The 26,751-nt window shown below is 38.7% G+C and overlaps 3 protein-coding genes across 3 annotated transcripts in view; 2 read left to right on the forward strand and 1 right to left on the reverse strand.

Moving 5' to 3' along the window:
• The first annotated feature begins 20 nt into the window (after positions 1 to 20).
• Positions 21 to 10,604, forward strand: LOC117298906 (zinc finger HIT domain-containing protein 1-like). Its single transcript, XM_033782283.1, has 5 exons — positions 21 to 86; positions 4,542 to 4,709; positions 5,716 to 5,890; positions 7,436 to 7,516; positions 8,944 to 10,604. Exons 1-5 carry the CDS (start codon positions 50 to 52, stop codon positions 8,963 to 8,965), a joined length of 483 nt encoding a protein of 160 aa, XP_033638174.1. The 5' UTR covers positions 21 to 49; the 3' UTR covers positions 8,966 to 10,604.
• A 1,704-nt stretch (positions 10,605 to 12,308) lies between these two features.
• Positions 12,309 to 18,068, reverse strand: LOC117298577 (pseudouridine-5'-phosphatase-like). The gene is made up of 4 exons (XM_033781895.1): positions 17,825 to 18,068; positions 15,152 to 15,373; positions 13,616 to 13,851; positions 12,309 to 12,891 (listed from the first exon to the last, which is right to left on the reverse strand). The coding sequence occupies exons 1-4, from the start codon at positions 17,883 to 17,885 to the stop codon at positions 12,706 to 12,708; spliced, it is 705 nt and encodes a 234-aa protein (XP_033637786.1). The 5' UTR covers positions 17,886 to 18,068; the 3' UTR covers positions 12,309 to 12,705.
• Positions 18,069 to 18,441: 373 nt separating this feature from the next.
• Positions 18,442 to 26,751, forward strand: part of LOC117298498 (protein ECT2-like) — a 30,620-nt gene continuing 22,310 nt past the window's right edge. Inside the window, exons 1-6 of the mRNA XM_033781785.1 lie at positions 18,442 to 18,526; positions 18,626 to 18,918; positions 19,883 to 19,953; positions 21,628 to 21,807; positions 22,960 to 23,157; positions 24,204 to 24,305. Of these exons, the coding sequence (XP_033637676.1) occupies positions 18,804 to 18,918; positions 19,883 to 19,953; positions 21,628 to 21,807; positions 22,960 to 23,157; positions 24,204 to 24,305 (666 nt within the window). The 5' untranslated portion in view covers positions 18,442 to 18,526; positions 18,626 to 18,803. The remainder of the gene's footprint in view (positions 18,527 to 18,625; positions 18,919 to 19,882; positions 19,954 to 21,627; positions 21,808 to 22,959; positions 23,158 to 24,203; positions 24,306 to 26,751) is intronic.

The raw sequence follows: 26,751 nt of genomic DNA on the forward strand, positions 1-26,751 counted from the left end.
ATGTCTAGCGCCCTCACTAGTTCAAATCTGTGTCAATGTTTAATCCAAGATGGCTGTTGTGCAGGAGCAGACGAAACGTGAATCAGGTAAGCACAACTTTTATACTTATTTGTAATGTAACAAAACAATACAACCCTGTGAGCAAATAGAACTCTGGGCCTACTCAGGAGGAACCTGTCTTGCTGTGATAGGTCAACCAAATCCACAGCTTATTCTGCTTTGGTTCGTTCACTCGTGCGTGGTGGCCGTGGAATATTGCCCCACACAATCTGCCGCAGACCTGCCGCAGCAGTACTCCTAAAACTATTTCGGTTTCATCCGGCTATCGTCTCCCGTAACCTCACAGACGAACATCTCTCACGCGTTTAACGACCCATGGTTCAATGAGGTTTGGAATCAGAAATCTCTCTCTTTTTTTTTTTTAATCTCGCCAAAATTAGGCTCTATGTCACGTGTCCTTTAATATATCAATGTGCCAGGGGGCGACCAGAGAATCTCAAAAATTGTTAAAAATGATAAATTCTTACCGTAATTTCGGATTCCCTATCTACTGTATGTGTAACTCCTCTGCCAACAATAATTGAAAATTACCCGAACTCGTTTTGCGAGAGTGCGTTACGAGAGGGCGGGTACGATCCGTGATTTGTGTACAAAACATACACGGAACCACGAAGCTCGCAAAGGGTACCAGTATGTACACTTTTTGCGCACAGGCGTGTTCTTTGAGACTCTGTGTATGACTCTACGTTATCGACCCTCATAGTTTTCGGTCCCCAACTTTGATTCCCGTTTACAGCGAGATTGTGCAAGCTGCACCGGTGACAGAGAAGCTATGCAGTTTACTCACAGTCTGTATTTTCATCAGGCTTAATCATGCTGAGAAAAAAGTTTCCTGTCGCTGGTTATGCTCAAACATTTATAAAATGATTGATTTTTGGTACTAATCACTAGTGCATTATTATGCAAACATTCAAATGAGTCAAAGAAACATCATCCAACCTCGAAAGTTCAAAACAAAATTACTATCTGCTAGATTGAGTTTCATTCTGCTTTAGTCACTAGCTAGATGGATCTTGTGAGGTGGTTACTATTTGGGATTCTATGGTGTGCCAATATGGGGAAAATATTAACAACAACATACTGTAAAAAATTCCGATAAGCTTTTCCTATATTAAGTCTACATTAAAGAGAAAATATCATAGATTGGTTTCTTATCTCCTGAAACCAAACATTACTGGTCTGAAATGGGGGAAAACGGATTGTTATGAAGTGTGTGTGTTTCAAGGGGGGTGGGGTGTTTTTCGTTTCATGCCTTATGATATCTCTGGATTCTAATATAGTAGCCAAAATGCCTTAGGAAAAAAATGTAATTAAATTTGTTAAATAGTAATTGAATAATATTTTTGATTTATTTTGCACGCCATACTAGCTTCTGAATATTCAAAAAAATACCAACCAATGAAAAGTATGAAAACATACGACATTGCTCCAATGTCGTGCATGCATAAGCACTGTTAATGGCGGACTGTCTCTCGCAACGTAAATAACCAAAACTTTAAAAATTTCAACACACCATGAAGTGTAAGTGTTACTGTTAAAAAATTGGATCAGATGATTTGAAAAAAAAATATTTAGTTTTTGATTGTGAACAATTTTCCTGTTATCCTACTGAAAACACATGACACCAGGATATGTATTGAACATCAATAAAATGTGTTTTGTTTATTCCCGACATATCTGACTTGCGTAATGAACCTTTTGTGGATTGTTACCGCCCCTACCATCGACGTCACGTCGGGAATTCAAACATATCGTCGGCAAAAAGACTCTGGTCCCTAACTACACGCGCCTAGGTACCAGGCCACACAGTGCAGACGTCTCTATATGCACACAGCCAGGGGGCCCGACGGCTCGGGTTACCGACATAACGTCACATTTATGCAAACGTTTAATTTCTTGAAAACCATTTTTAAAATACCGTCGCATTTAATTAAACAAAAAATAAACAAATTCAGGTTTAAAAAGTCATGTTTAATCGTTTAAATGAATAAAAAAAAAACACTGCGGCCACCCTTTAATGTCAAACCTAATTTTGATATGTCTGTAATTTTATTGTTTTATCTGTAAATTTTGTAAATTCAAAGTAATTTTGCCTATGGCAACTAATTTGAATGTTTTTAATAAACCAGGAATAATAATAATAATAATAATAAAATATTTGTTTATTAAATCTTAACAATTACCATGGTAACTTGCAAAAAATAAAAAAAAATTAACAAATAATAAAAAGTGTGGATAATTACTGGCTTTCAAATCTGATTTTTATTTATTTTTTTTATTTATTTTTTTTAATTTATAATCAAGTGTATAAATAAACAGTGATAATTGAACCAACAAGCTGATGTTTAAATTTTTAATATTAATGATAATATTGATATGAGGGTTAAAAAATAAAAGTCTCAACAAATATTAGAAAATAATATAAGGCACATGGCTTCTTTAAGCCTCTGTATTTTTTTCCAGAATGCTCAGCAAAATATTCAGTCACATGATTTGATCATCATGAATTGTGAATTGAAATAGTGTTTGATGAAACTTTTTTGGTGGGCAAATATTTTTATATGGCCTCAAAATTATGACATATTTTTGTACCTTGTAGAAATGCCTAAAATACCAAACTTTTGCATTACAAGTGCAAATAACCAGTGGAGCCATACGTGTTTCTAAGTTTTGGTCAAGGGAGAGGAGACTCTTTGCTTGGCAAATAAAACCACACAATTTTTATCTAGGGACTGTTTACATCGCACATTGATTATGATATTATTATAATGCTTGCATTTCCTTTTCATTGAGTGAGTCAATTAAAAAACATTGTCAACAAATGCAAGTTTCTGCTTGGTAGCACTCCTCACTGTTGTTTTTCTGACGCATCGCACGTTTTTTGAATTTAATTGAATTGAATCAACCGAATGGGCCTATGTATTTTTTATAGTTTGGAGCGACATCCCGTGGTTATGTGACAATCACACTTTTGTCCCAATTTATCTGATTTATCTTCAAAGAGCTTGTGTCAACATTGCTGCAAATGTCTGTTTACATTATAACCTACATGTTTGTGTATTATAGTGAAACCTCACGAGGAAGGAAAAGCAATTTAAATATCAATCTTATAAGTGTAAAGAGATAGGAAATCAATGTTTTACAATCAGAAAGTATAAACAAGGAACAGAAATTTGCTTCCCTTGCAACTGGCTTACAAAAACAAGGGCAGCTTTATCATTTTAGAAAATCTGAACTGTACATGCTGTATAGTGAAAGGGAAGTTAGAACTTGCTGTATTATTATCTATATAAATTTGTCAGTTTGAAGTGTAAGAGATAATAAAACATGAATTTACATGTATTACAAAATGTGCATATAAAGGCACATTTGTGAATCTTGTATTGTGTTTCCTTTACTTTGTAAAAATTAAGATCTTTGCTTGGTAAGAATCAATCAATATTAAAAACAATTGAGATAGTCGACATCAATCTATCCACTTAACTGGGTCCAGAGATGAGCAGATTGAAGGACAAGTCACACTGCAGCGATAACACAACGCAAAGGGAACACATTCTTTTGGTTCAATTGCCCACGCTCATTCAACCAATTGCGGGTGTGCATTTTTATGGTTCTCATGTTGGTTCTGGTTATCGGGGCCTGTGTGATCGAACCTTTTGTCAGTGCGATGCCAGTTTGGTAGGATGTGCCACTGTCGGCATCGAAGCTAACAGGATGTCTCGGTTGAGAGGATGCTGAACTCATTCACTTTATGGTCCCTCCCTGTTTTACCAGTTAATCGACCTTTAAAACACTTATATCAAGTATTTGTTAGCAACATACTATATGAGGCATTGCATGGTGAGGTATCAATAAATGTTTGGTTTTCCGCAAAACCATGTGTGTATCTTCTTGCCAGGTAGAGTTTGTTCTTAGAGAAGTGTCTTTCTTTGTTCTGCTACCACGGAGTAGATTTATAGGATGTTCGGGAGACTTCTCAGTTCTCAAAAGAACTGTCCTGCATTTCAAAGAAGCTGATTTCAACCGATAGGTACTAATGGTAGACACCTAAATGGGGATGTATGGGTGTCAATATCTATACGAAAAAAGGAAAGACAGATAGGGGCGGGAAAGTATTTTTCTTATACGTCATCTACCATATCAAGGCGCTTCACAATAGTGCCCTGGTCATGTAATTTTTCTCAGCTCCCTGGGGAGTATACAGCCCTGAGCTGCCTGTAAGGCACTTGTGGCTTTTCATACACAATATCAACCTCTCCCCTAGCACTGTACCCATTTATACTCCTGGGTGAAGAGAAGCAGTTATAGTAAAGCATCTTGCTCACAGACACACGTGTCACGATTGGGATTCAAACCCACACTCCGGTGACTTGACCACCTGAACTTGAAATCGATGCTCTGAACCACTCGGCCATGACACTCAAAGATATATTTAGCATGCAGCTTACATTTATTCCATTCCCAATGTATTTTGTTTGCAGGTAGAATAAAAGATACCAACCAGAAGCGTATTTTAGACAGTTATACCCGGGCTAAGCGTCTACGTAAGCAGTTAGAAGCTTTAGAACAAGATAACTACCAAGAGGACCCCCAAGCTAACCTGGTGATTCCTAACAAGAAACTACCACAGTTTGATTCCAATGAAGGAAGTAAGTTTCATATAGAAAGGTTTGCGGTAACGCCATGTATTGATAATCTCTAAATGAGTTGGGGCGGTTCTAAAAAGAACCGTTGGTTTCAACTCTTGGTTTCAAGTATGGCCACGCACAGGCCTGGAATTACACACAGGCAACAGAGGCCATGGCCTCCAGTGCCCCTGGTCTTTGCCTTGGTGCCCTTTAAAAGTTTCCAATGGATGTAAAGATTTCTCAATGGAAGTTCCTTTTTACAAAATGAAAATGGTCTATCCCTTTCAATGATGAAATTCCAGACATACAAGCAATGTCTTTAAATCTGCTAAAGAAATCGTTGCTTTTATGTATGAAAGATGAATGAAGTTTGTCATCATTTAGACAAAGTGATGGTGAGTATAATTGTCAAATATAAAGTTCTAGCATTATGTACAAGAGATGTCTGGGGGAAAAAAACACCTTTTTTGCTCATCCATCCACAGGTCAAATTTTATTGTTGAAATCAAATACATTGCTTTGGTGATATGCAGGCAAACATGTTAGTAAATTATGGACTGGTCTGGCTAGGTTTACTATCTAATCACACCCCAACAGTTTGTTTGTTGATTTCCTAGAATTCCAAAGGTGTTGTAATTTAGAATTTGAGGCATTGCATGGTGAGGTATCAACTGGTTTGTGGTAACACCATGTGTGTATCTACTTGCTATGTTGAGACCAATTCAGAGCTGACTCTGCGGTAGTGCAGTTAATTACGATACTAAAAGCTAAAGTAGTAGTCCAAGCCAGTTTTCTTTACCTCCCGCCTGAGTAGTAGTTAAACAAGCAGGAGAGTTCTTTTCAGAAATGAGAAGTCCAATAAATATACTCGGCGTAGCAGAATAAAGAAAGACAGTTCTCGAACAACAAACTCTACCAAGTAGAGTAGATACACACATGGTGTTACCGCAAACCAAACATATAGTGTTGTAACTGGTTGACTGGATTTAGTGATGAATGATGCTATTAATGTCTGTTTCATAAACAGCGCCAGCTAAAAAGAAGAAGAAGACGAGGGGTGATCACTTTAAGCAACGATTCAGAAAGACTTTCAATGTATTGGTTGAAGAGGAGCAACTGAGCATGCAGGAACCACCCAACTACCTGACAGCTTGCATCCCACGCTCTAAGTACCCCGAGAGAAAGTTCTGTGCTGTGTGCGGGTATCCTTAACAATAACAACAGTTCTTTTTAGCGCATTTCCCAATAACCGTATCAATGCGCTTTACATTAGTGCCCTGGTCACAGGGCCAATAACATCCCTTTTTAAATGTTTCTCAGCTCCCTTGGGAGTAAACAACCTGAGCAACAGTTTATATTGCTTCAAAGACTTTTTCATTTATACCCCCTGGGTGAAGAGAAGCAATTATAGTAAAGTATCTTGCTCAAGGACACACGTGTCACGACCGGGATTCGAACCCACACTTGAATATTGGGTTAAAGTTAAAATAGTTTTGATTCATGTAGTATTTCAATAATTACTCAATATTATCGAATTACATGGGGATGTACATTAGCAAAACAAGAACATGAATATGAGTAATGAATGTTACAGTGCACTCTCCTGCCTAACTGGCTTTTTCCATGAAAAACCATAGTAGACTTTCGAGACTAAAGCCCTTTTCATGCGAATGCATTACAAAGTTTTGCGGCAAAATTTGCAACAAATAGTTTGCATCAGTTGAGACATGCTCAACTCCTACATAACATTTGCCGTGAAAACAGGGCTGTGAGCTGTGACGTCAAAATTTGTATCAAATTCGCATTCACAAGAAGTATGAACCGAGCTTAAGTCCTCAGTAAACCTTTCATTGCCCTCCCCTGAAAAATGGATTGTAGTTCCCCCAGATCACAGGCAGTAATGTTTTGAATAGTATCATTTAAAAATTATATATATACATGTAGCAATTTCAATTAAAGTTTTGCTGGTGTCAAACCTTTTTTCTTGCACAAAAGAGTGAAAATAAATAGCGAGAAAAGAGATACAAAATGTTATTGCTCTTATCAGCTATGCGATAATTCTGGATCTTGTTATTTGACTGTCAATGTCAGACTATAAACAAGTGGAGCTAAGCACAATGACATGAATGATTACTCACCCATCATCTTAGTACTATATGGATTGGGATAAACGTTTCAAACCAATATTGAAATCCTCATAGGTTCAACATGTACATGTACTTGACTTTGTATGTACAGATGCACATCTCTCGATAAATCTACTCAGCGGTTGTAGAATATAGAATTTTTTTTTAAATAAAACCTTTCTTATATAGCGCATAGGTATGTTTTTAACCAGGTTTTGACTTGTTCTGATGTCTCTGTTTGACAACCTCTGGAAGACTGTTCCATAACTGAACTGCTGCATATTGGAAAGAGCGGGAACCGTACGACTTGGTTTTGATAACTGGGGGAGTCAGAAGGGACTTATTTGAAGATCGCAGATTTCTGGTTGTTTTGTACTCCTGAACTAAGCTTTGAAGATAAACAGGGGCAATACCATGGATACATTGATAAGTCAGAACCAAAACTTTAAAATCAATTCTAGCCCGTATTGGTAGCCAATGACAGACAGTTCTTTAAAGAACAAACTCTACCTGGCAAGTACACACGGTGTTACCGCAAACCAACTTGATACCTCACCATGCAATGCCTCAAATCACATAAATGTATATGCACATTTGTTGAGCCTTAATAACAACATTCAGTTTTCCATCTACATATACCTGTGTGAGTTGTGGAGCAAGATACTGCAGCATCAAGTGCCTTGGAACTCATCAAGACACAAGGTAACAAATTAATTGCACCATGGGTGATGGAGTGTCTTAAACTCATGTGCCCATTGGCATTTGTTGTTAACAAAACGTGACAATTCTGTAGAAAGACAAAATTAAATCCAATGGGGACGCATGGTAAACTGCCCTCTGTTAAATTACCACGACCATGTTGAAAACTAACAGGTCGAAAGAGGTTGAGGAAACTCTTGCACAGCCACGGTACATGTAACTTAAAGATGCTATGTCAGATTTTTGGCCAATTTGATCCCAAAATTTTGATTCAAAATTCAATAGGTATTTTGATGGGGGTTGAGAAAGTTACAAGCGTTCATTTGAGCCATTGCTTGAAAAAGTCCGCCAATTATTAGTAGCAGTGGAATAAAGTGCTCAAATTAGTTTTTTTCGGGATCCCTACAATATATCAGGTGACGAATTCTTGTGTTTTATAAGAAAGGTTTTTAATTTTGTTCATTGTTCCCGACCATTAAAAGTCAAAGTTAAACTTGTTTTCGTTAATGCGGGTGATACTCTTTGAAATACCATTCACTAGAAAAAGTATAAAAAAATTACGGTTTGGGCCAAAAATCTGACATAGCATCTTTAACAGGGCTGCTCAAAGTTCCAGTGGGGGAACTCTGCGCTGTAAACCTACCTTGACCACGCTGTAAAACGCTTTGCAAACATTGCAAAATATATTTCCAGGTAGGAACGCACGGTAGAATTATACTAAGGCCAGCGTGGCAACATAAGAAAAAGTCCAATGGGAACAAGGCTTAAGAGTATTACTGAAGGTCGTACTAGACGTCTGAACAGACCCATTGTATATGAAATCAGGAGCGTCAGTGATTTGTTCATTGAAAACTAAAGAGTTGGAAGGGATAAATAATAACAATAATAACCAGTTTTTATATAGCGCCTTTCACACCCGAAGGGCGTCCCAGAGCGCTTCCAACATACCCCTGGTCACTGTGCCTTAATTCACTCCTTAACCATCTTGGCTCCCTTGGAGTATACAGCCTGTGCAACATTGTGCTACTCGGCTAAATCAATCACAAGAAGCATCTCTGCCCTCACAGGTACCCATTTACCCCTGGGTGGAGAGAAGCAGTTCTGAACATGTACTTTTGCACTTTTCGTAAATTCAATGTACATTTTGTCATGTACAGATAAAACTGTGACAATTTTTCAGATAGACTTCATTACTGATTTATTCAATGTTTAATTAACAAATGAACCAAGTTGCTTTTTATTTTTTTGTTTCTGATTGTGCACACATTACACATTGCATGCAGAACAAATGTAGTAGGCCGACTGTTCAATATATAACTATTATCTTTCATCCATCAATGCTATTAATTGCATAATTTTGTTTCAGGTGTAAGACCTTGTGGGTGGTATCACTCAGATTTAATATATTTAATGTTTCTTGCATTTTGTAGATGCCTGAAGTGGACTGTGTAGCTTGAAGTCTGTAGCAGTATGTACATTGTATTTGCGATTGGCAACTACTAGGATTTATGACGTGATGCTATATGTGTGGAATACAAAATAGTCAACTGAAGATTGTGCGGCTTGCCGAGTGGTGTAGTAGTGCCCTTGTAAAAACCAAACTTGGCTTTTCAAAGTTGAACTATTTGATCTTAAGATGAATACATGGACCATAGAAAGAGTCATCAGACATGCAACTCATTTGTGAAGCCATTCTGGACATGTGCTATGTGAACTAATGAAAAATGTAGAAATATTCATTCAATGCATGTTGCCATTTTTGCCATTCACACTTGTTACAAGGTATTGATATGACAGGTTCACAGCAACCTCATAGTGCAGTCAACTCAAGCCGGCCTCAGGTCGGCCTTGCGTCTGCGACTGACTTTTCAGGATCACACTGTGCCTGAGCTTAGACCATCGGGAAATTTTCAGTCGGTGATTATTTACGACCTGAGTGTAACTGCGACCATTTTTAAACACTCTGCAACAGTCACCGCTCAAAAAAGAATTCAGCAGTCGCAAGAGTAGAACACTTCAACTGGAACGGCGTGATCCCGACAGTTGGGACCCAATCGCAGGTGCATGATTTCTCAATTGCTGTGACTAAGTATATTTTGTTTGCACCTTGCCGACGGTTTGTGCGGGCGCAAGAAAATCGTAGGTCGACCTGAAGCCGGCTTATGACAGTGTTCTTCAGGTTCTATTTTCTGTAAGTGAAAACACACCTGAAGGATCTATGGCACACTGTATCTGCTTGTAGTGAATTTAAAAATTAATTGTATCATGCCACATTTGAAGGAGACTTTCTGGTTCACTAGAGACCCGACAGTCCAATATGGCAGGCATTGTGTCAGTTATGTTTCAGACTAAGAAAATGCTAGTCTTGATTGGCAACATTTATTTTGTTAACATATGTTCAGACAGTGTACTAAGTTAGACCCGGACCATTTTAACTTTCGAGGTGGTGTTAAAAAGTTGTTCCCCTTGCGTTCAGACAGGACTAATACAAATAACATTGTTGCAAATCAAGAGTAGGCAAATGCAAGTGTGAACATTAACAGTTATGACATGTACATGTATGAGCAAGATCAATGCATAATGTTTAGATTCTTGTGTAAATATAGGAAAAGACCTGGACCCAATTTCATGGCTATGCTTACCGTTAGCAAAGAATCAGTGCTTACGGAAGCAGGGAATACTGTGCTTATCAATTGTACATGTATTTCACCGGTTAGCGGGGGATTTTGGCTTCTGTGTGATCGTACTTACAAAGCTAGCACAGAAATTCGGCGCTTGCAGGTAGGCGGTGAATGGTGACCGTAAGCGCAGAATTCAGCGGTAAGCAGAGCCATGAAAATGGGCCCTGGTCGTGGTGAACCTGACCTGTTTAGTAAGAACTCTATTCATAATGCAGCTAGCCACCACTATATTGCTCAGGACAGGCACTTTCCATTCACAATGAGACAATGTTTGATACCATCCATGTCATGTACACAAGTGTTGTGCGTAGTTTACTCCTGGGCAGTTAAGAGTTTTTTACTTAAAACATTTATGATGTCTTCATTTTTGTACAAAATGTAAATAAATTGTATTTGATATTAAATCAGAATGTTTTGTCTATGTACCTTATTTCTAATACACCATTGACTGTAGGGATAGTTTCCTACATGTACCTCAGGTTATCAATAGACCCTTCCCATGAAATATGTAAATTGCACATAGCGCGTGCGCACTTATGTTTTGGTTGGCAAATTGAGGGAACATCGCGCTGTTTTGTACACGGGTAATGGGTGTGTCACGCAGACGCGATTGCGCGTCTGCCTAGTGCACAACTCTATGGCGTTTGCCAACCAACAGGGTGCTTCAAGCAGACGCGATTGTGCGTCTGCCTAGTGCACAACTCTATGGCGTTTGCCAACCAACAGGGCCTGTACGCATGCGTGAATGTAATTAGCATATTTCAAAGCAACCACAATGGGGACAATGTAATCGTTTTCTATCAATTTCTATAATTAATTTTGAGTAACCACTTCATGCACCAATTTACATCAGTCCACTGGACACTCCCCAGATTGTACAATTGTGATCATTTGAATCTGGCCTCTTCACATGACTGTAGGTTCAAATTTGACAAATTAAGCTGTTAGCTTTACAACACTCCCAACATTTTAAATGTTTCTACTTGCACCATCATTATCACTCAAGTAGGCCTAATCTTTCATATTTAATTGGCAATACCAACTTAATATGAATGGCTTAAAACAGAAAAGAACAAATCCAGGTTTCAGAGCTTTCAAACATTACGGTTATAAAATCATTATAATTAAATGCAGCAATTGTTGAGGTGTTCTTGTAGCACCTAGTATGATTGTTGACAGGCAGGTATTTCAGCTTCTGGCCAGTAAACTCACAACCCGCCGACGGTCTTGGGTTTCTTAATTAAGGGAATAAAAGGGGAGGGACGAGTTCTCAAACTCCCATTTAAAACCGGCAGGGTCGTGGCCGTGCGATAAAAGCCTAAGCCGAAGGCACGGGCCTTTATTGCACAGCCACGACCCTGCGTTAGAACAATTTGCGCCCCGCCCTAATGTCAATATTGTGCTACATATTAATTGTTTAATGTAAATTTTTTATGTAACTCTAAAATATTTAGTGTCAAAATTTTTGATTCAATAATGTGTGCTCTCATACAGCTTTGAACAAATCTTAAACATAATCAAACGGTAGTGACCTTTTATGAACCTGTAACTACCTACACATTATAACCACAATTAATAATATCTTATAAAAAATAGAATTTTGATTTCTGAATGATGGCACAAGACACGCATTTTATATAGGAATGTTCAGAATAAAACTTAAGCCACTTCAGGTACTGAGTTTTATATCACAATGGATATTTACAAATTTATATACACAAACACTTTTTTGTTTACATTAAACAGCTACCTGAGCGGAATGTTTTCAACGGAAATGGTATTTTAACTTGTTTATAATGCACTTGTTCACCATTTTAATGTAATTTTGATATGTGTACACTTCTGAATTTTTCGTAATTATCTATTAAAAAATCAGGCCCCAACCGAAAGGTTTTGGAAAACTAAAAACACTTCTGTCGTTGAGAGCGCGCGTCAAAGGACAATGCCGCTGACGTCATCTCTGGGAGCTTGCTTTGTTATGCCTCAACGCTGCAACAAAGCTGCTTTACAAATTGGATCTCCCAGAGATGACGTTTTGAGAGTGATTACGTAACAGGGCTTTTCGCAAATCTCTCAGAAAAGCCCTGGATAAGGGCATTCAAAATGGTTGTTTTTTTACACAATTGAAATCTTTTTATAGTCATATGACTCGATTTCACCATTCTTTGAAAACATTTTAAGTGAATTCCACCAAAAGTTACGACTTGACATATTCGTTCAAGCAGGTCTTTAAATGTAAATTTTTTAAGTTTTGTATAATAACCAATTTGTTGGAAATTAAAAAGGGAGTAGGGAAACAGTACAATGAACCCCAGTCATACTGAATCAAGCCTCCTGAAACCATGCAAGCACTGAACTTAAGTCTCAGTCTCAACCATACAAACACTGCACTTGAGTACATAGGAATCTCACCTCATTCACGCTCACCACACACAATGATTGTACTGGGTTTATTGCAAACATATTTATAACTAAAACCTCACATCTGAAAGGAGTTGATATGATTTATACTCAAAGACTTTGATCATATGGTGGTAGTCCCCACTCCTCTGGCACAATATCTTCTAATGATGTGACAACCAAATCAGCATCATGAGCAAGTGACTTGTCCATTCTTGGGTCAGGTACACATACTACATTCATCCCAGCAGCCTTGCCAGATATAACACCATTGATAGCATCCTCAAAGACAAGAACCTGGATTGAATCAACCATGCATCACAAGTAAGTCAAAGTTTTACTTGGAGATTCATTTGTGTCAACTCTTCCAATTCATGCAATGCTGTTGTTTGATTTTGAACAATGCCATGAATACCAAACCAACCCATTAATTTTTGTGACAATCTTATTTTATAAGTAAGATTTTCAACTTTGCATGGTGGATAACGATATGGAAAGGCTTGCTGTAACACCATGTAGTTGGGGTGGTTCTGAAAAGAACCGTTGGTTTAACTTGACCCTTCGATCAGTATGCTCTGATCGTCTTTTGGAGAAAGCTGGACTCTGATGCTGCTTAAGTACTGTACAAGCATGGTGTTACTGAAAACCTTTCCATAACAACCTTGTAAGTGTTTCTAGGTAAGTGTGCGTGATTGTGAAGTTCTTATAGTGCAGTTTATAACACACCTTTTGCTAGTTCTGTATTCTGGGCCCAATTTCATAGAGCTGCCAAGCACAAAAATGTGCTTAGCATGAAATTTCTTCCTTGATAAAAAACAGGTTTACCAACCAAATTTCTATGTGATTTTCAGGATAAGCAAACAAAAGCTGAATACTAGTAACAAGCACTATGCAACAAATGGACATTTGGCTGGTAATCCTGTTTTTATCGGGGAAGAAATGTCATGCTTAGCAAATTTTTGTGCTTAGCAGCTCTATGAAATTGAGCCCTGATTGGGGGCAGTGTGTACATTGTACTTACTTTATTTGCAGGAGGTATATCTCCTTGGAATCTCTGTAATGCAATAAGGTATGGATCTGGTGCTGGCTTGCCTCGTTTGACCTCAGGGTCATCACCCGTACATACTATATGATGAAACATCTTGAAGAACTCTTTATGTCTTGTTGTTTTTAGTCCAAGTAGACGACTTGAGGAGCCTGTTGCCACGGCAATGGGAACCTTATTTTTGAAGAGATGACAAACAAGTTTCTCAGCTCCTGGTGGAAAACGAATGGAAAAAGTCTGTTATGTGGACATACAACAAGCATATTATTTCAGTTGAATAACCCCAGCTTATGACTGTGAAGAGCTGTGACCATTAAAAGCAATGGACACTATTGGTAATCACTCAAAATAATTGTTAGCATAAAAACCTACTTGGTAACTTGCAGTGGAGAGCTGTCGATAGTATTGTGAGAAAGAAGTAATTTCTCACTAAAATATTTTGATTGAATTTGAGACCTCAGTTGAGGTCTCAAATTCAAGGCATGAAAGCAAACAACTTGTGCAACAAGGGTGTTCTTTCTTCCATTATCTCGCAACCAATTGAGTTCAAATTCTCACAGGTTTGTTATTTTATGCATAAGTTGATATACACCACGTGAGAAGACTGGCCTTTGACAATTACCAAAGGTGTCCAGTGCCTTTAACTTTCTGGCACGTGTTGATGTTTTTTAATGTAATTTTAGCTAAAATTACAAGGGTTAAAGCCTTGCTGCCCATTCAATTTGATGTTATGTCATTTCAGCCAAAATTACAATGGGTGAGCCTTGCTGCTCATTCCTTTGGAAGTTTCATGTAATTTTATTACACGGGCTAAGCCTTGCTGTTCATTTCTTTGATGTTTCAATACTGGACACCTTTGGTATTTGTCAAAGACCAGTCATCTCACTTGGTGTATCTAAACATGTTATATGCATAAAATAACAAACCTGTAAAAATTAGAACTCAACTTGTCGTCGAAGTTGCCAGAGAATAATGGAAGAAAAAACACCCTTGTCGCACAAGTTGTGTGCAAGTTGTGATCTCAATCCAGGCTTGTTTCACAGGTTAATTGTGGTTAAACATGATAGCTCAATGATCTAATTTAATTTAATTCAATATCAAAGTCTTATAAAGCGCACGTATCTACCAAACACGGTAATCAAGGCGCCAAGTATATACAAACTTTTAAGACAGATAGGTTTTTTATTTTAAGTAACGAATTCTGAGAACCAACTATGTAGCACCTTACATGTTATAAGAGTTGTACAAGGTGCTAGGGCGCATACAGCAGCCACAGCCATGAACACTGGGGCGAACCCTTCCCTTTTCGATAAGCGCACTGGGTTCTTTTACATGCGTTACACAACACATGGGAGCAAGGGCTTAACATCCCATCCAAAGGACGAAGCAATGGTTGCTTAAGTGTCATGGTTAAGGATTCGAACCAGCAACACCAGAGTTTGAATTCGGTGCTCTTAACCGCTCGGCCACGACACTTCCACATCCAACAAATACAAACCAATTTGAGCTCACCTGGCATAAGCTCAGCTGATGCGAAGACTGTATCACTCTTTTTGCTCACAAGCTCGACCCATTCCTCTGGTTTCAATTGGAGCCCAGTTTCATCAATGACTATCTGTGCAGCTTCTATTGCTTTACGACCCATTAGTCTCTGTTTCAGCTCCCATGTGTATTCTGGAAGTCCATGCTCATGAAATAGTTCATGATATATAACTGTGTACAGATCCTCTGTATCTAGAAATGAAAGAAGATTTGGCAAAAGTAAGTATAACAAAGACGGTACAATAAAATTCCTCAATGTACACATCTGTATCATCAGGCATGATGGTCCTAGTATGGGGGAAAGGTTGAGTACATGGCCTAACCTAAATGTACAAATGGTGTAGGTTCTTACAGACTTTTGTTGAACAACTTTGATGATTCTGTGAATTAAAAAAAAAATGGAAATAATATTAAGTAGGAAAAAATATCATGCCTACTATCTGGAACTCACTGAAGTACTCGCTAAAAATATAGGATAAAAGCAAATTTACACTAATGGAAGTAACTTTAAGGAACAAGTTGCCTTGGATCGGTAGAGTTGGTCTTTGAAAAGCGTTTGTAACACATGTATAAGAACCCAGTGCACTTAACGAAGGGGTTCGCCCCGGTGTTCGTGGTTGTTGCTGCTTCATACGCCGTAGCACCTACATAATTGGGTCTCAGAATCCATCACTGCAATAACCTATCTTTCTGAAAGTTTGTATATACTCAGTGTCTTGAGCACCTTGTTTGGTAGATACGTGCGCTATTTAAGACTTCGATATTATTATTATTATTATAAAATGCATCATGATTAGAAAGATATTTTAAAAGTAGAATATAATGATCCACACGAAAATGCGTGGTTTTACTTTTACCTTGCGAACTAACACGGTCGGCCATTTTTTTATGGGAGTCAAAAATTTGACTCCCATAAATGGCCAACCGTGTGGATCATTGTATGCTACTTAAAAAAACAAATATTAACCAATGCATTTCATAACAAATGGTTACAAACGCTTTTCGAAGACCATATTGACCGATCCAAGGCAACGTGTTCCTTTAACAAATTGTCAAATTAATTGCAGAATACCCTGCAACCGAGTGACTACGCACTCGCCCGCCACCGCCAATGAGCCGGTGCTTAGGAGTTGCGGACTATTCTGCAATTGAGCCAAATTTCCATCACCAATCACACTTGGATTAGATTTTACCAGCAGCTTCAAAACACCAAAGTTCCTAAGTTCAGAATTAATCTCAGAGCACTGACATCAATCAAATGGGGGCGTGACCACCCCCCCAACCAGTTACTGCACTTTTCTGGTGCCACTGTGTCCTCCTTGCGTTCATTAGATTGAGGGCAACTTAGACGAAGGTAACCCTGTGGACGTAATTTTTCTGGACTACCAGAAGGCCTTTGATTCAGTGCCACATAGAAGACTACTTAACAAGCTACAAGCCTATGAATTTTGAATTTGGAGGGAAAATACATAAATGGATAAAACCGTTCATGACGGGTAGGACACAAACAGTAACAGTCAGAGGTGCCTCTTCACATGTGGCAGATGTGGTGAGTGGAGTACCCCAGGGATCGGTGCTAGGGCCCATCCTCTTCATCATTTACATCAACGATCTCCCGGACCACGTCAGTTGCAACATACAAATGTTTGCAGATGATACAAAAATTAACAACAGTATCAGTGGAGAGGGAGATGTGGAGAATATCCAAGAAGATCTGGAAAACTTACAGAAATGGTCCGACAAATGGCTGCTTTGCTTGAACGCTGGGAAATGAAAACCATGGAGGAATAAAATGTATTCCTCCATGGTAAAACTATGCACATTGGAACAGGAAACCCACAGGCAGAGTATCATATGGGGGAGACAATACTTGCATCAACAGTTGAAAAAAAAGACTTGGAAGTTTACCTAGCACCAGACCTTAAACCAAGTACACAATGGAGCAAAGCGGCAGTGAAAGGAATGAATTGTCTCAGGGTGGTGAAACGTTCGTTCAAATACATCGATACCAACAGCTTCCAGATTCTATACAAAACCTATATTAGACCGCACTTGGAATACTGTGTCCAATGAGGGTGCCCATGGCTGGAAAAAGATAAGCTTATCTTGAAAAAAGTTCAAAGGAGGGCCACCAAGTTGGTCCCAGCCCTAAGGGAGCTCCCATATGAAGAAAGACTGCAAGCTCTAGATCTGTCTTCCCTGAAGAAGAGAAGAGAAAGAGGAGACCTTATAATAGAGACCTTCAAGATATTAAAAGGCCTCCAACCCAGCCCACAGACAAGTTAAGACTACTGTTTTTAGTAATTATTTAGAAAAAGTATTCACTTCAGCAAGGTCACAGGTGTTTTCCGCAAGTCACTGCTGACAATGCATCATGGAGGTAGCCTCCATGGACAATGCAAGTAATTACATAATCGTTATTTAGATTTTTAGTATTGCCTTGGGATCCTTGTTCTATGCTTGGACCCTCAACAAAGCATAGGAATAAGAGCAAGGGAAGAAATACTCAGTCGAAAAACAAACTGAATCTTATTCAGACTTCGCTTTCTTCATTCATTCATGTTCTTTGTGAGTTGATTGATCATTTTAAAACTTTGAAATTGAAGGAACTTTATTATTTTTAATAATTTGTTTTATGGTTACCGAGTAAAAGCCCATCCATGTCGAAGATAACATGCGTTACATCAGGTTGTTTCCCACTCATCTTTGTCTAATTCTAATTATGCAGTGCTGGTGGTAGAATGTCAAATGAAAGCTACAAACTAAAAAACATGAGATTGAGTTAAGAATTATGTGAAGACTGTCCACCGCGCGCGTAGATCACCACAACACCGTACAAAAACACACACAGAATACGGAAATTCGGATCACACACGTGCTAAAAGTGTTGGACTCCAACTTGAAGAATGAGGTCAATCAGTTGACCTATCTACTAATCGCACGACGACAAGCGCGTGCTAGTCTTAGAGTCGAGTTGGCAATTATTGTCCTTCGGCGTGTATCGTTCCCATTGACGTTGACGGTACACGCACCCTCGATCTCAATTTTTGTGTGTAGGACAGTCACATTAACCGTTGCATGACCGTTTGGATGCAGGGGTGGGTACGATGCGTTGTATTAATCAGCACTGTCAGACAACACTGACTAACGACTTGTCACTAAGTCTAGACAAGCGCTTACGGTTCGTGACTACGTACGACGTGGTGACCAATCAAAGGGCCGCTTTTGTGCGATGAAACTGTGCGTAATTTTGAATGAGAGGATAATCGTTAGATGGTTTGTTTGGAAATGTCGCTTCATTGTTCGATAATAAAGGCATGGAGGAAAAATTATATCTGAAATTATGTAAGTAATGTTAGTCAATTATTTAGAATAACTGAGTTTGAAGAAATTTAAAGAAAGACTTACGTTAAATCACAAACTTGTCTTCTTTTTGCAATACAGTCTTCAGTCGACATTGAATTGGTGCATTGATTGGACATTGCGCACAGTCGAGTCAAACAGTGTGTGTGGTGTGTGGCGGAAGGCACTGACCAACCACTCTGCTGCTCGCTCTGGGCAGCGTTTGAGTGTGACAAGACAAGACGAGGCCGGAAGTTCGAGCTGCATCGTCGACAGCAAGATGAATTCGCTACTTTCTGTAAACGAATTAAGTAACATGACCGCAAGTTCTTCAGTTAGCATGTCGGGATTGTCGGTAACTTCGACACAGTTTCAAGATCAAGATGACAAGACGGGCAAGTTGCACTGGAATGCATGACTGGCAGTGCCAGTGACAGTTTTTAAATTAAACAATTACATTTTTCATTTTTTCCCCTAAAATTTCTTGTACTTTTGTCTTTACAATTAAACATTTTTTAATTGTAAAGCTTGTTTAATTAGCGCCATTTATCTAACAGTAACACACAATACAACACTCATGGGAGTCATGACACAGTCAGTGACGCACAATACATGACATTTTTGTTTGAACCCATATAAAAAATACAACAAAACTTTTGAATTTTAAAGATGAACCAATTCTTTCAATAACATAACCCCCCCCCCCCCCCCATAAGATATAGCGGCGTAGGGGCCTAATTGTATTTCGTTGGTATTATGAGTGGTATTTCGTTGTGTCGTCAAAACTGTTATACTTCTCATGTTGCTTCGCCAGACTCGCTAAATTTTTACCACTTTCAAAAATCATCACACAAATTTTAAGAACACAGATTTGATCATCAATGGTCTAATGAATCCATTCAATACTCAAGACAACATTGAGAGAAAAAAATTGAAGAAATAAATACAAAAACTTGCTGAATTTTAAGATATTGGGTTTAAATTCTAAGTTAATATTATTTTACAACATGATTGAAGATTTGTAAATAAAAACACTGGGCATGCTCAGCTTGGTAGTAGGTAGAAGGCTGAACATTGTTTCTCAGTTATCGATATTTTCAATATTATTATTTGCATTGATTTTAGGGATGAAGAAATGTGTAATACAAACAAAAATACATTATTAGAGGTTTAAAAAAAGTTATTATACTTTAGTTCTACTGTACATGTTACACAACACTCTTCAAATCTTCAGCAATGTTTACAAAAATTCAATAAAATTTTAGAAATAGGATTCTAAATTGCCACCAAAATGTATTTCTAGTAAGTATTCATTTATGAATTGTTTATGGTTGGTTTTATTTTTGATTGTATCTTTAGCTTGCGAGCATAGATTGTGTTTGATTGGACAAGACACAGCCAACAATCAGCAACTTCTACAAGCATTAAAGGTTTGTTTACAGTTTCAGAATAGTGTTTGTATTAATCTATTTTTTATTGATTTGTATCATTTTTTGAGCAGAAATATTAATCAACAGTGTTCTATTGATAGATTTTGTCGATGTCATGATGGCAAACGGTCAACCTAACCCTTTTGCACGCACGCAGCATTAAACATAATGTCACACGCTCCTTAGTGCGCCAGGAAAATTCAATCGATTTCCGGCCCTATCCAGAAATCGTCGTATAACTGTCTGTGTGATTATTTTCTTGTGTTACAAGTTGAGTTTATTTTGTAGAGGATGAAATTATCTTTTGGATGATTTTCACAGTTCCTTTGTTTGACTCACCAAATTCAAGCTTTCAGGTTGGAAACATAAGAGAGATCAACAAAAATTTGAAAACATTGTTTGCGTATCAAGTGAAGGTTTGTTTACGTGGAAAGTTGTGCACACAAGTTTTCTCAACTTTACTGTCGTCCGACAGGAAAACAAAGCTACGAAAAGTGGTTGAAAATAATCACAACATACCTTGAGAAATGAAAATGAATGCCTCTATTATCAACAGATACCTTCTGTACCTAAAATCTTTTGTAAAATCCTTTCAAATCGCAGTATTCCGTGTGTAAAAACACCAGAAAGTTTGATGCGAAACAGGCGGGAGACTGCCATTACTGTACTGTGTACATGCGCGCGTAGTACGTGGTACATCCCCTATACGGTCCGGCTACACAGAGAAAACGTACAGCTACACACGGAGAAAAAGCACCCACTCATACATGCGTTGTTTGATAGTGAAATGACTTTCGACCTTTGAAACTTACGTCATTTTTTTCTTATGTGGACCATGTGCTATTTTTAGTCTGTTGTCATCTTGAGATCGCGCTCTATCTACGGCTGTTTGCTGCGTTATAATCGCATGTGTAAAACTCAAAGTACACCATGTCAAACTGCGCGTGCGGGCGGTATGCATGGTCATACGCAGTGCGCCTCCGGGCGTTATGCGGGCTAAAGGGTTAAATGTGACAAGTTATGTAGTTTCGATGGACAAAGTATTCACACAAGGTGCATTTTGTAAAATTTTACAACCATGCTACAATTTAGCAAAGGACCCTTGCTAAATTGCTCTAATGTGAAAGGGGCTTTTAGTGGTCATACATGTGCGCTTATTAAAACTTCTAAGTATTATGAGAAACAATATTTATTTTTACAACCATAAAAAAAAACATTTGATTTATCATACAATTTGTCAAACTACAATTGAAAAATTTAACAAAGAACTTAACTTGTTTTGAGTCTGGTTTTGTGTGTAGACGAAAAGTGAAGCCTGTACATTGGGTTGGTTATTCTCCACTAATAATCAGGGCTTAATTTCATAGAGCTGCTAAGCACACAAATTTGCTTATCACAACATTTCTTTCTTGTTTAAAACAGGATTACCAACCAAATTTCTATGTGATTTTCAGGATAAAAAACAGCAACAGCTGAATACACCAGTAACAAGCAATATGCAACAATTGTGGTGATCCTGTTTATTCCTTCCTCCATGTTTATATCAAGGACGAAATTTCATGCTAAGCAAATTGTTGTGCTTAGCAGCTAGAAATCTGGTCCCAGATGTAAAGTTGAAGTGATTTATTGTGTGATGTGTGAGTTGGGTGATGACATTTAATTTTGTGTTTATAGACCCTAGGGTTACCAATCCTAACATCAGAGACTGGAATGGAGAATGTAATGGATCCAGAGGGAGTAGAGACACTGTTTATAATGACTGAGTTTGAAGGATCAGTCTTTGACAACTTGAGGCGTAATGGCTGCAGAATTCTTGGTCCACCTGTCATTTATAAGTGTGCAGCTGAGAATAAGGTTAGTATACAATTTAAAAAAAATCATTTTTTATGACTTATTGGGTCTGCACTGATTGTTAGCCTAATAATTCAAATGTCTATTTTGAAAGGAATTTGTATTTTAAAAACACTCTCAAGCTAGCAGAAAGTGTCCTGGCCGAGTGGTTAAGAGCATCAAATTCAAGTTTTGGTGCTAATTTACCGGAGTGTGGGTTCGAATCCCAGTCGTGATACAAGATACTTAGAGCAAGATACTTTACTATAATTGCTTCTCTTCACCCAGCCTTTGGAGCGATATAAACTACTGCCCAGGTTGTATACTCCCAAGGGAGCTGAGAAACATTAAAAAAGGGATGTTATTGGCCCTATGACCAGGGCACTAATGTAAAGCGCATTGATACGGTTATTGTGAAATGCGCTATATAAAAATTGGTTATTATTAGCAAAAGCACTGTATGTCTGGGAAGAAAAAAATTCAATTTATAAAAAAAGGTATGTGTTGTGCATGAAATGTTTGTTATCAGCATTCACAGTATGCTGGGCACTTATAACAAGGTGCCCAGCTGCCCTTTTAGGCCTGCATGTAATTTCTGACTGAAGCAACCCCCTGCCTAATGTCAAAAACAGGCCTGGAATTTCATCTTTGAGAGGGCAAGGCCATTTTCATTTTGAGAGGAGCAACCTCTATTGGGAAATAAGAAAGTCTATGGGAAACTTTTGAAGGGCACCAAGGCCAAGACCAGGGCAATGGAGGCCGTGGCCTGCTTGAAATACCAGGCCTGTAAGATTTGATTAGCTTGGCCAGTTTTTTACTATCATGAAACCAGAAAAACATTCATTTTATCGTGTTGAAAAATATTGTGTAACTTCCTATCAAGATAGTACTTGTTAAAGAAGGAGTATTAATGGATGCAATTTACATTCTGGACACCAATTCAGATGCTTTTTGGTGTTTAAAATCAATTTCCTCTTTTCTACTTGAATTTTGAAGGCATACTGAATTTTGTTGTACTTCATTATTCGACATAAAATATTTTCAAAACAGTTATAAAAACAGTTTTCCAAATATCCAAACTGGTTGGGATTGGTTTGAAGTAACATTGTAAAAGGGTTCAATGGTAAACCACCCAAACAACCATATTTAATATTTTAATTTGTTTGTACTCGACAGCCTCCACCATTCACTGGTCGCCCGTTATACTGCCCTCATATGGCCCAGCTTGTTGTCTGCTTCACTGGTTTTCTTGAGGGTGATGAAGTTAAGAGACTTGCTGAGTTGGTTCACCATATGGGAGGTGGTGTCCGCAAAGATTTCACTGCCAAAGTGACCCATCTGGTGGCTAATGCAACAAGTAGCTACAAATACAGGGTAAAACTGGACATTTCTAGACTTTTCAAATGGATTGAATTAAAGTAAGGTACCAATGAAAGTAGTACCAAGATTGGGAGCTTCGTAATACAAACAGGTACCTTGCCATTCAAACCAAATAAAGGAGAGGAACAGTTACTGGCTGACTCCCTGATTCTGCGGACAGTTCCCTGAACATTCAATCTTTCCATGATGTTCTGATAAGCAAATTTGACTATCTTTATAATTGTGAAAACATTTTCCCTGTAAGTTGAATGTTATTCATTTTGGTTTTACCTGTATACCATTGTGTGTTAGCACTGTTTACTCAGTACTTTCCCAAAATCTGTATGGAACAAAATCACAGGCATATTACTCTGTTGGGACACGAACCCCAACCTTTGCAATTCTAGAGCATCATCTATTACATTGTTGCGGTACCCGCTGCTAAAACATAGGATTCTAGCTACCGGTGGTCTAGTTAGTATAATGACACTGCTCTAGAATTGCAAAGGTCATGGGTTCAAATATGCCTATGAGGACTTTTTAGCCAGAACTTGAGTATACACATCAGTGTTTATTTTCCAGTCGCGCTAATCCTCCATGCAATCAGATGCTCGAGCCGCAGTGTGATAATAAGTGATAACCTACTCCCAGTTTTTATATTTCACTCTGAGTACTGTGTGTGAGTGTCACGCTCTGCATATGGAGGGCAAAATTTACATTCTAAACTTTGCGCATACACGCTGTTTGTCATGAAATAACGGACTGAAATTTCTAACTTTGAGGTTGACTTAATGAGGCTGAAGATAAATACGTTATCACACGCGCACTCATGGAATACAGAAAAACAAAAGGCGGCTGCATCCCATATCAAACTCGGTCTTTCGCCTCGTTGAAAGCAGAAGTGCTATATTTTTCTGTATAACTTATAACTATAGGTAAAACCAAAATGAATATTGTTTATCCTGATGCAATTTAACATCTATTAAGTTGAATGTAATTCTAAGATGCAAATGTTGGCAGCTCTGCAATTAGTAAGATTCTAATGATTTATTTGTGTACAGGGGGCAGTGAGTCTTGGTACTCCAATCATGACTAAGGAGTGGGTACACAGCTCATGGCAGAACAGACATAATACAGAGTTGACTGCTACAAGTGAAACCATGGTAAGCCAAGTTATATAACTAACATATGAAGGTGGCTTTGGTCAAATCAACTGTAAATATTGTAATAAATCTGTATAAATGTACAAGTACAAGCACTGCTTAAGGCCCGGTCCCACACGCCCCGGTATAGAATGAGGACAATAAAAATGCACACCCTCCTTTGGTTGAATGAGCGTGGGTGTATTCTGCGTGGAGCATTTCAACCAATAGAATGCATTCTCTTTGCGTCGTGATCGATATCGTTTTCGTTATCGCTGCAGTGTGACTCAGACCATAATTTTAAAGGAGCGCGATCGCGCTCGCGCTCCTCCGCGCTCCTTAATGTTTTCCAAGGAGAGCAAAAAAAAGCGCTCCTTACAAATTTAACAAGAGCATGTTTTTTCAATACCCTAATTGTTGATTAAAATAAGCCGCTTGAATCTCGGAGTTTATAAGCCTGCTGCCACTTGAATGTTGCGAGTTGGCAGTGGCAAACGAGTCCTATTATAGTCTGCTCTGACTGTGTTTGCGTGCGCGCGTGCTTGATGATTACCGCAGCCGGTCACACAGACGAATGTGAGCGATTCCACACTGGTTGTGTTTTTGCGCGCACGTGCTTGATGTTTACCGCAGCCGGTCACACAGACGTATCTGTGTGGGGCCTATAGAATTCCACACTGGTGGGCGGGCTCTTACACTAAAGAGTGGTACCGCAAATACACGCTCATGATTGGTTAAGTATTTTGTCATGATAAAAGTATGCCGTAAAGGGGGGGAGGGGGGATCTCCGGCCACCTGGCTGGACAAACGCATTTTGGAGTAAAAACAATTGAAAGGAACTGGGATCATGCACAGTAAACTACAGTAAGAGCCCCATGCTGCTCGACGTGAAAATTTTGTTTGCTTATGCTGGATTATGACATCAAGATGTCAAGTGTTCAATTATCAACATTCTTGAGGTGGAATTTGGAAAGTTATGGTTACGAGACGGCACCAATAAATGACAGGGTGATGGTAACCAAAATTTGGTGTAAGGTTTGTCGGACATATATCGACAAAATCAAGCAGGATAAAAGAATTCGTGGACAAGCCCAAGACATGAGCTAGATAGAACGCCAAGGGACAGCCGACCGGAACTACTCCCATTTTGTGCATTTCGTCCGATACTTTCCGTGGATTCATGAAAACATCGTCAAATAATTATTCTCAAGATATACCTGCAACTTTAAACACTTTTACAACCCCACAGTGATAAAAAGGTACACTGATTCGAATAATAAATACTTGTTGCTCACAAAAACGCTGTTTTAATGGCGAAAATGTGTGTCAAACTTCATAAAAAATGTCCCGCTGAATTACACACAAAATGGTGGCCATTGAGAAAGTTTTCGCCGTTACGTCATGAACTTGGGTCTCACTCGGGCCCACACAGCTTTGACGTCAAAGCTAATCATACGCACTGGGGATGGTCAGATCTGGGTCGACCCGGGAAATCTAATCGAACGCACCCGCAAGTAATTGTATGCCCCCCCCCCCCCCCCAACCCAAAGGATATTTTTGGCTCCAATTCAAGTCCCGCCCGCCCAGCTCTCGAGCCCAGCCCTCAAACCCCTCGTACATTTTAAATAGCGCCATTGCAACAACTACTGCCAGCGCGCGTCCTTCATTCTTGGCGCTTGCAACGCCGGTCCAATCACAAGTCACATAATCGCGTACTGATGCATATGGAAGATCCCACGTACTACCCATTGTATGCAGATATTTTTCCAGACCAATCACAAGCACACATGGTGTTGTAGCTCATGCATATGGATAAGTTTGCACTGTGTATAATAATTATGTACTGCATGTCCAGTACAAGTGTACAAAAGTATGGCCCGTGGTCGGCCCTGTGTGCAGTATGTGAAGCTGGCCGTACCAAGGCAGGCTAATCAGTCGCGGTCGTTTTGTGGCGCGATCGACGATCGGCAGCAGTCGGTGGTTCCCCACGCTGCTTCATAATACCAATACGGATTACGCTGACGTACATGTACACACTACGGTGCCGATGTGCACAGCCACAGACAAGAATGTTTCTTTGCTCTGGAGAGAGCTACAGACAACTACAGTATTAAACAAGCCCCAAGAAATAACAAAATAATTGAAAAATAGCGGACACAATTTTTTTTTTGACAGTTTTTCTGTTATCTTTAGGCAAATTCACAAAAGATAATTACTATAAAGTTAAGACAATTTCATTCTCTGCCATATTTTGTACTTAGGCCTATTCTTTTTTTTCTCAAAGGGTGGCAACATTAACAGCGGATAACCAAACTTTTTATTTTTAGGGGGGGGGGGTGCCTGGGGGATATACATAATTGTGAGGTCTATTTAATTTATCGAAACATTCATTTTGATTGCAAAAAAGTTGTTTCATGATTAAAGTAAACTCATTAAATTGAGTAAGAAAAAGTTAAACAACTGGTGA

This window comes from Asterias rubens, chromosome 13, assembly GCF_902459465.1.
Source record: "Asterias rubens chromosome 13, eAstRub1.3, whole genome shotgun sequence".
Classification (NCBI taxonomy): Eukaryota; Metazoa; Echinodermata; class Asteroidea; order Forcipulatida; family Asteriidae; genus Asterias; species Asterias rubens.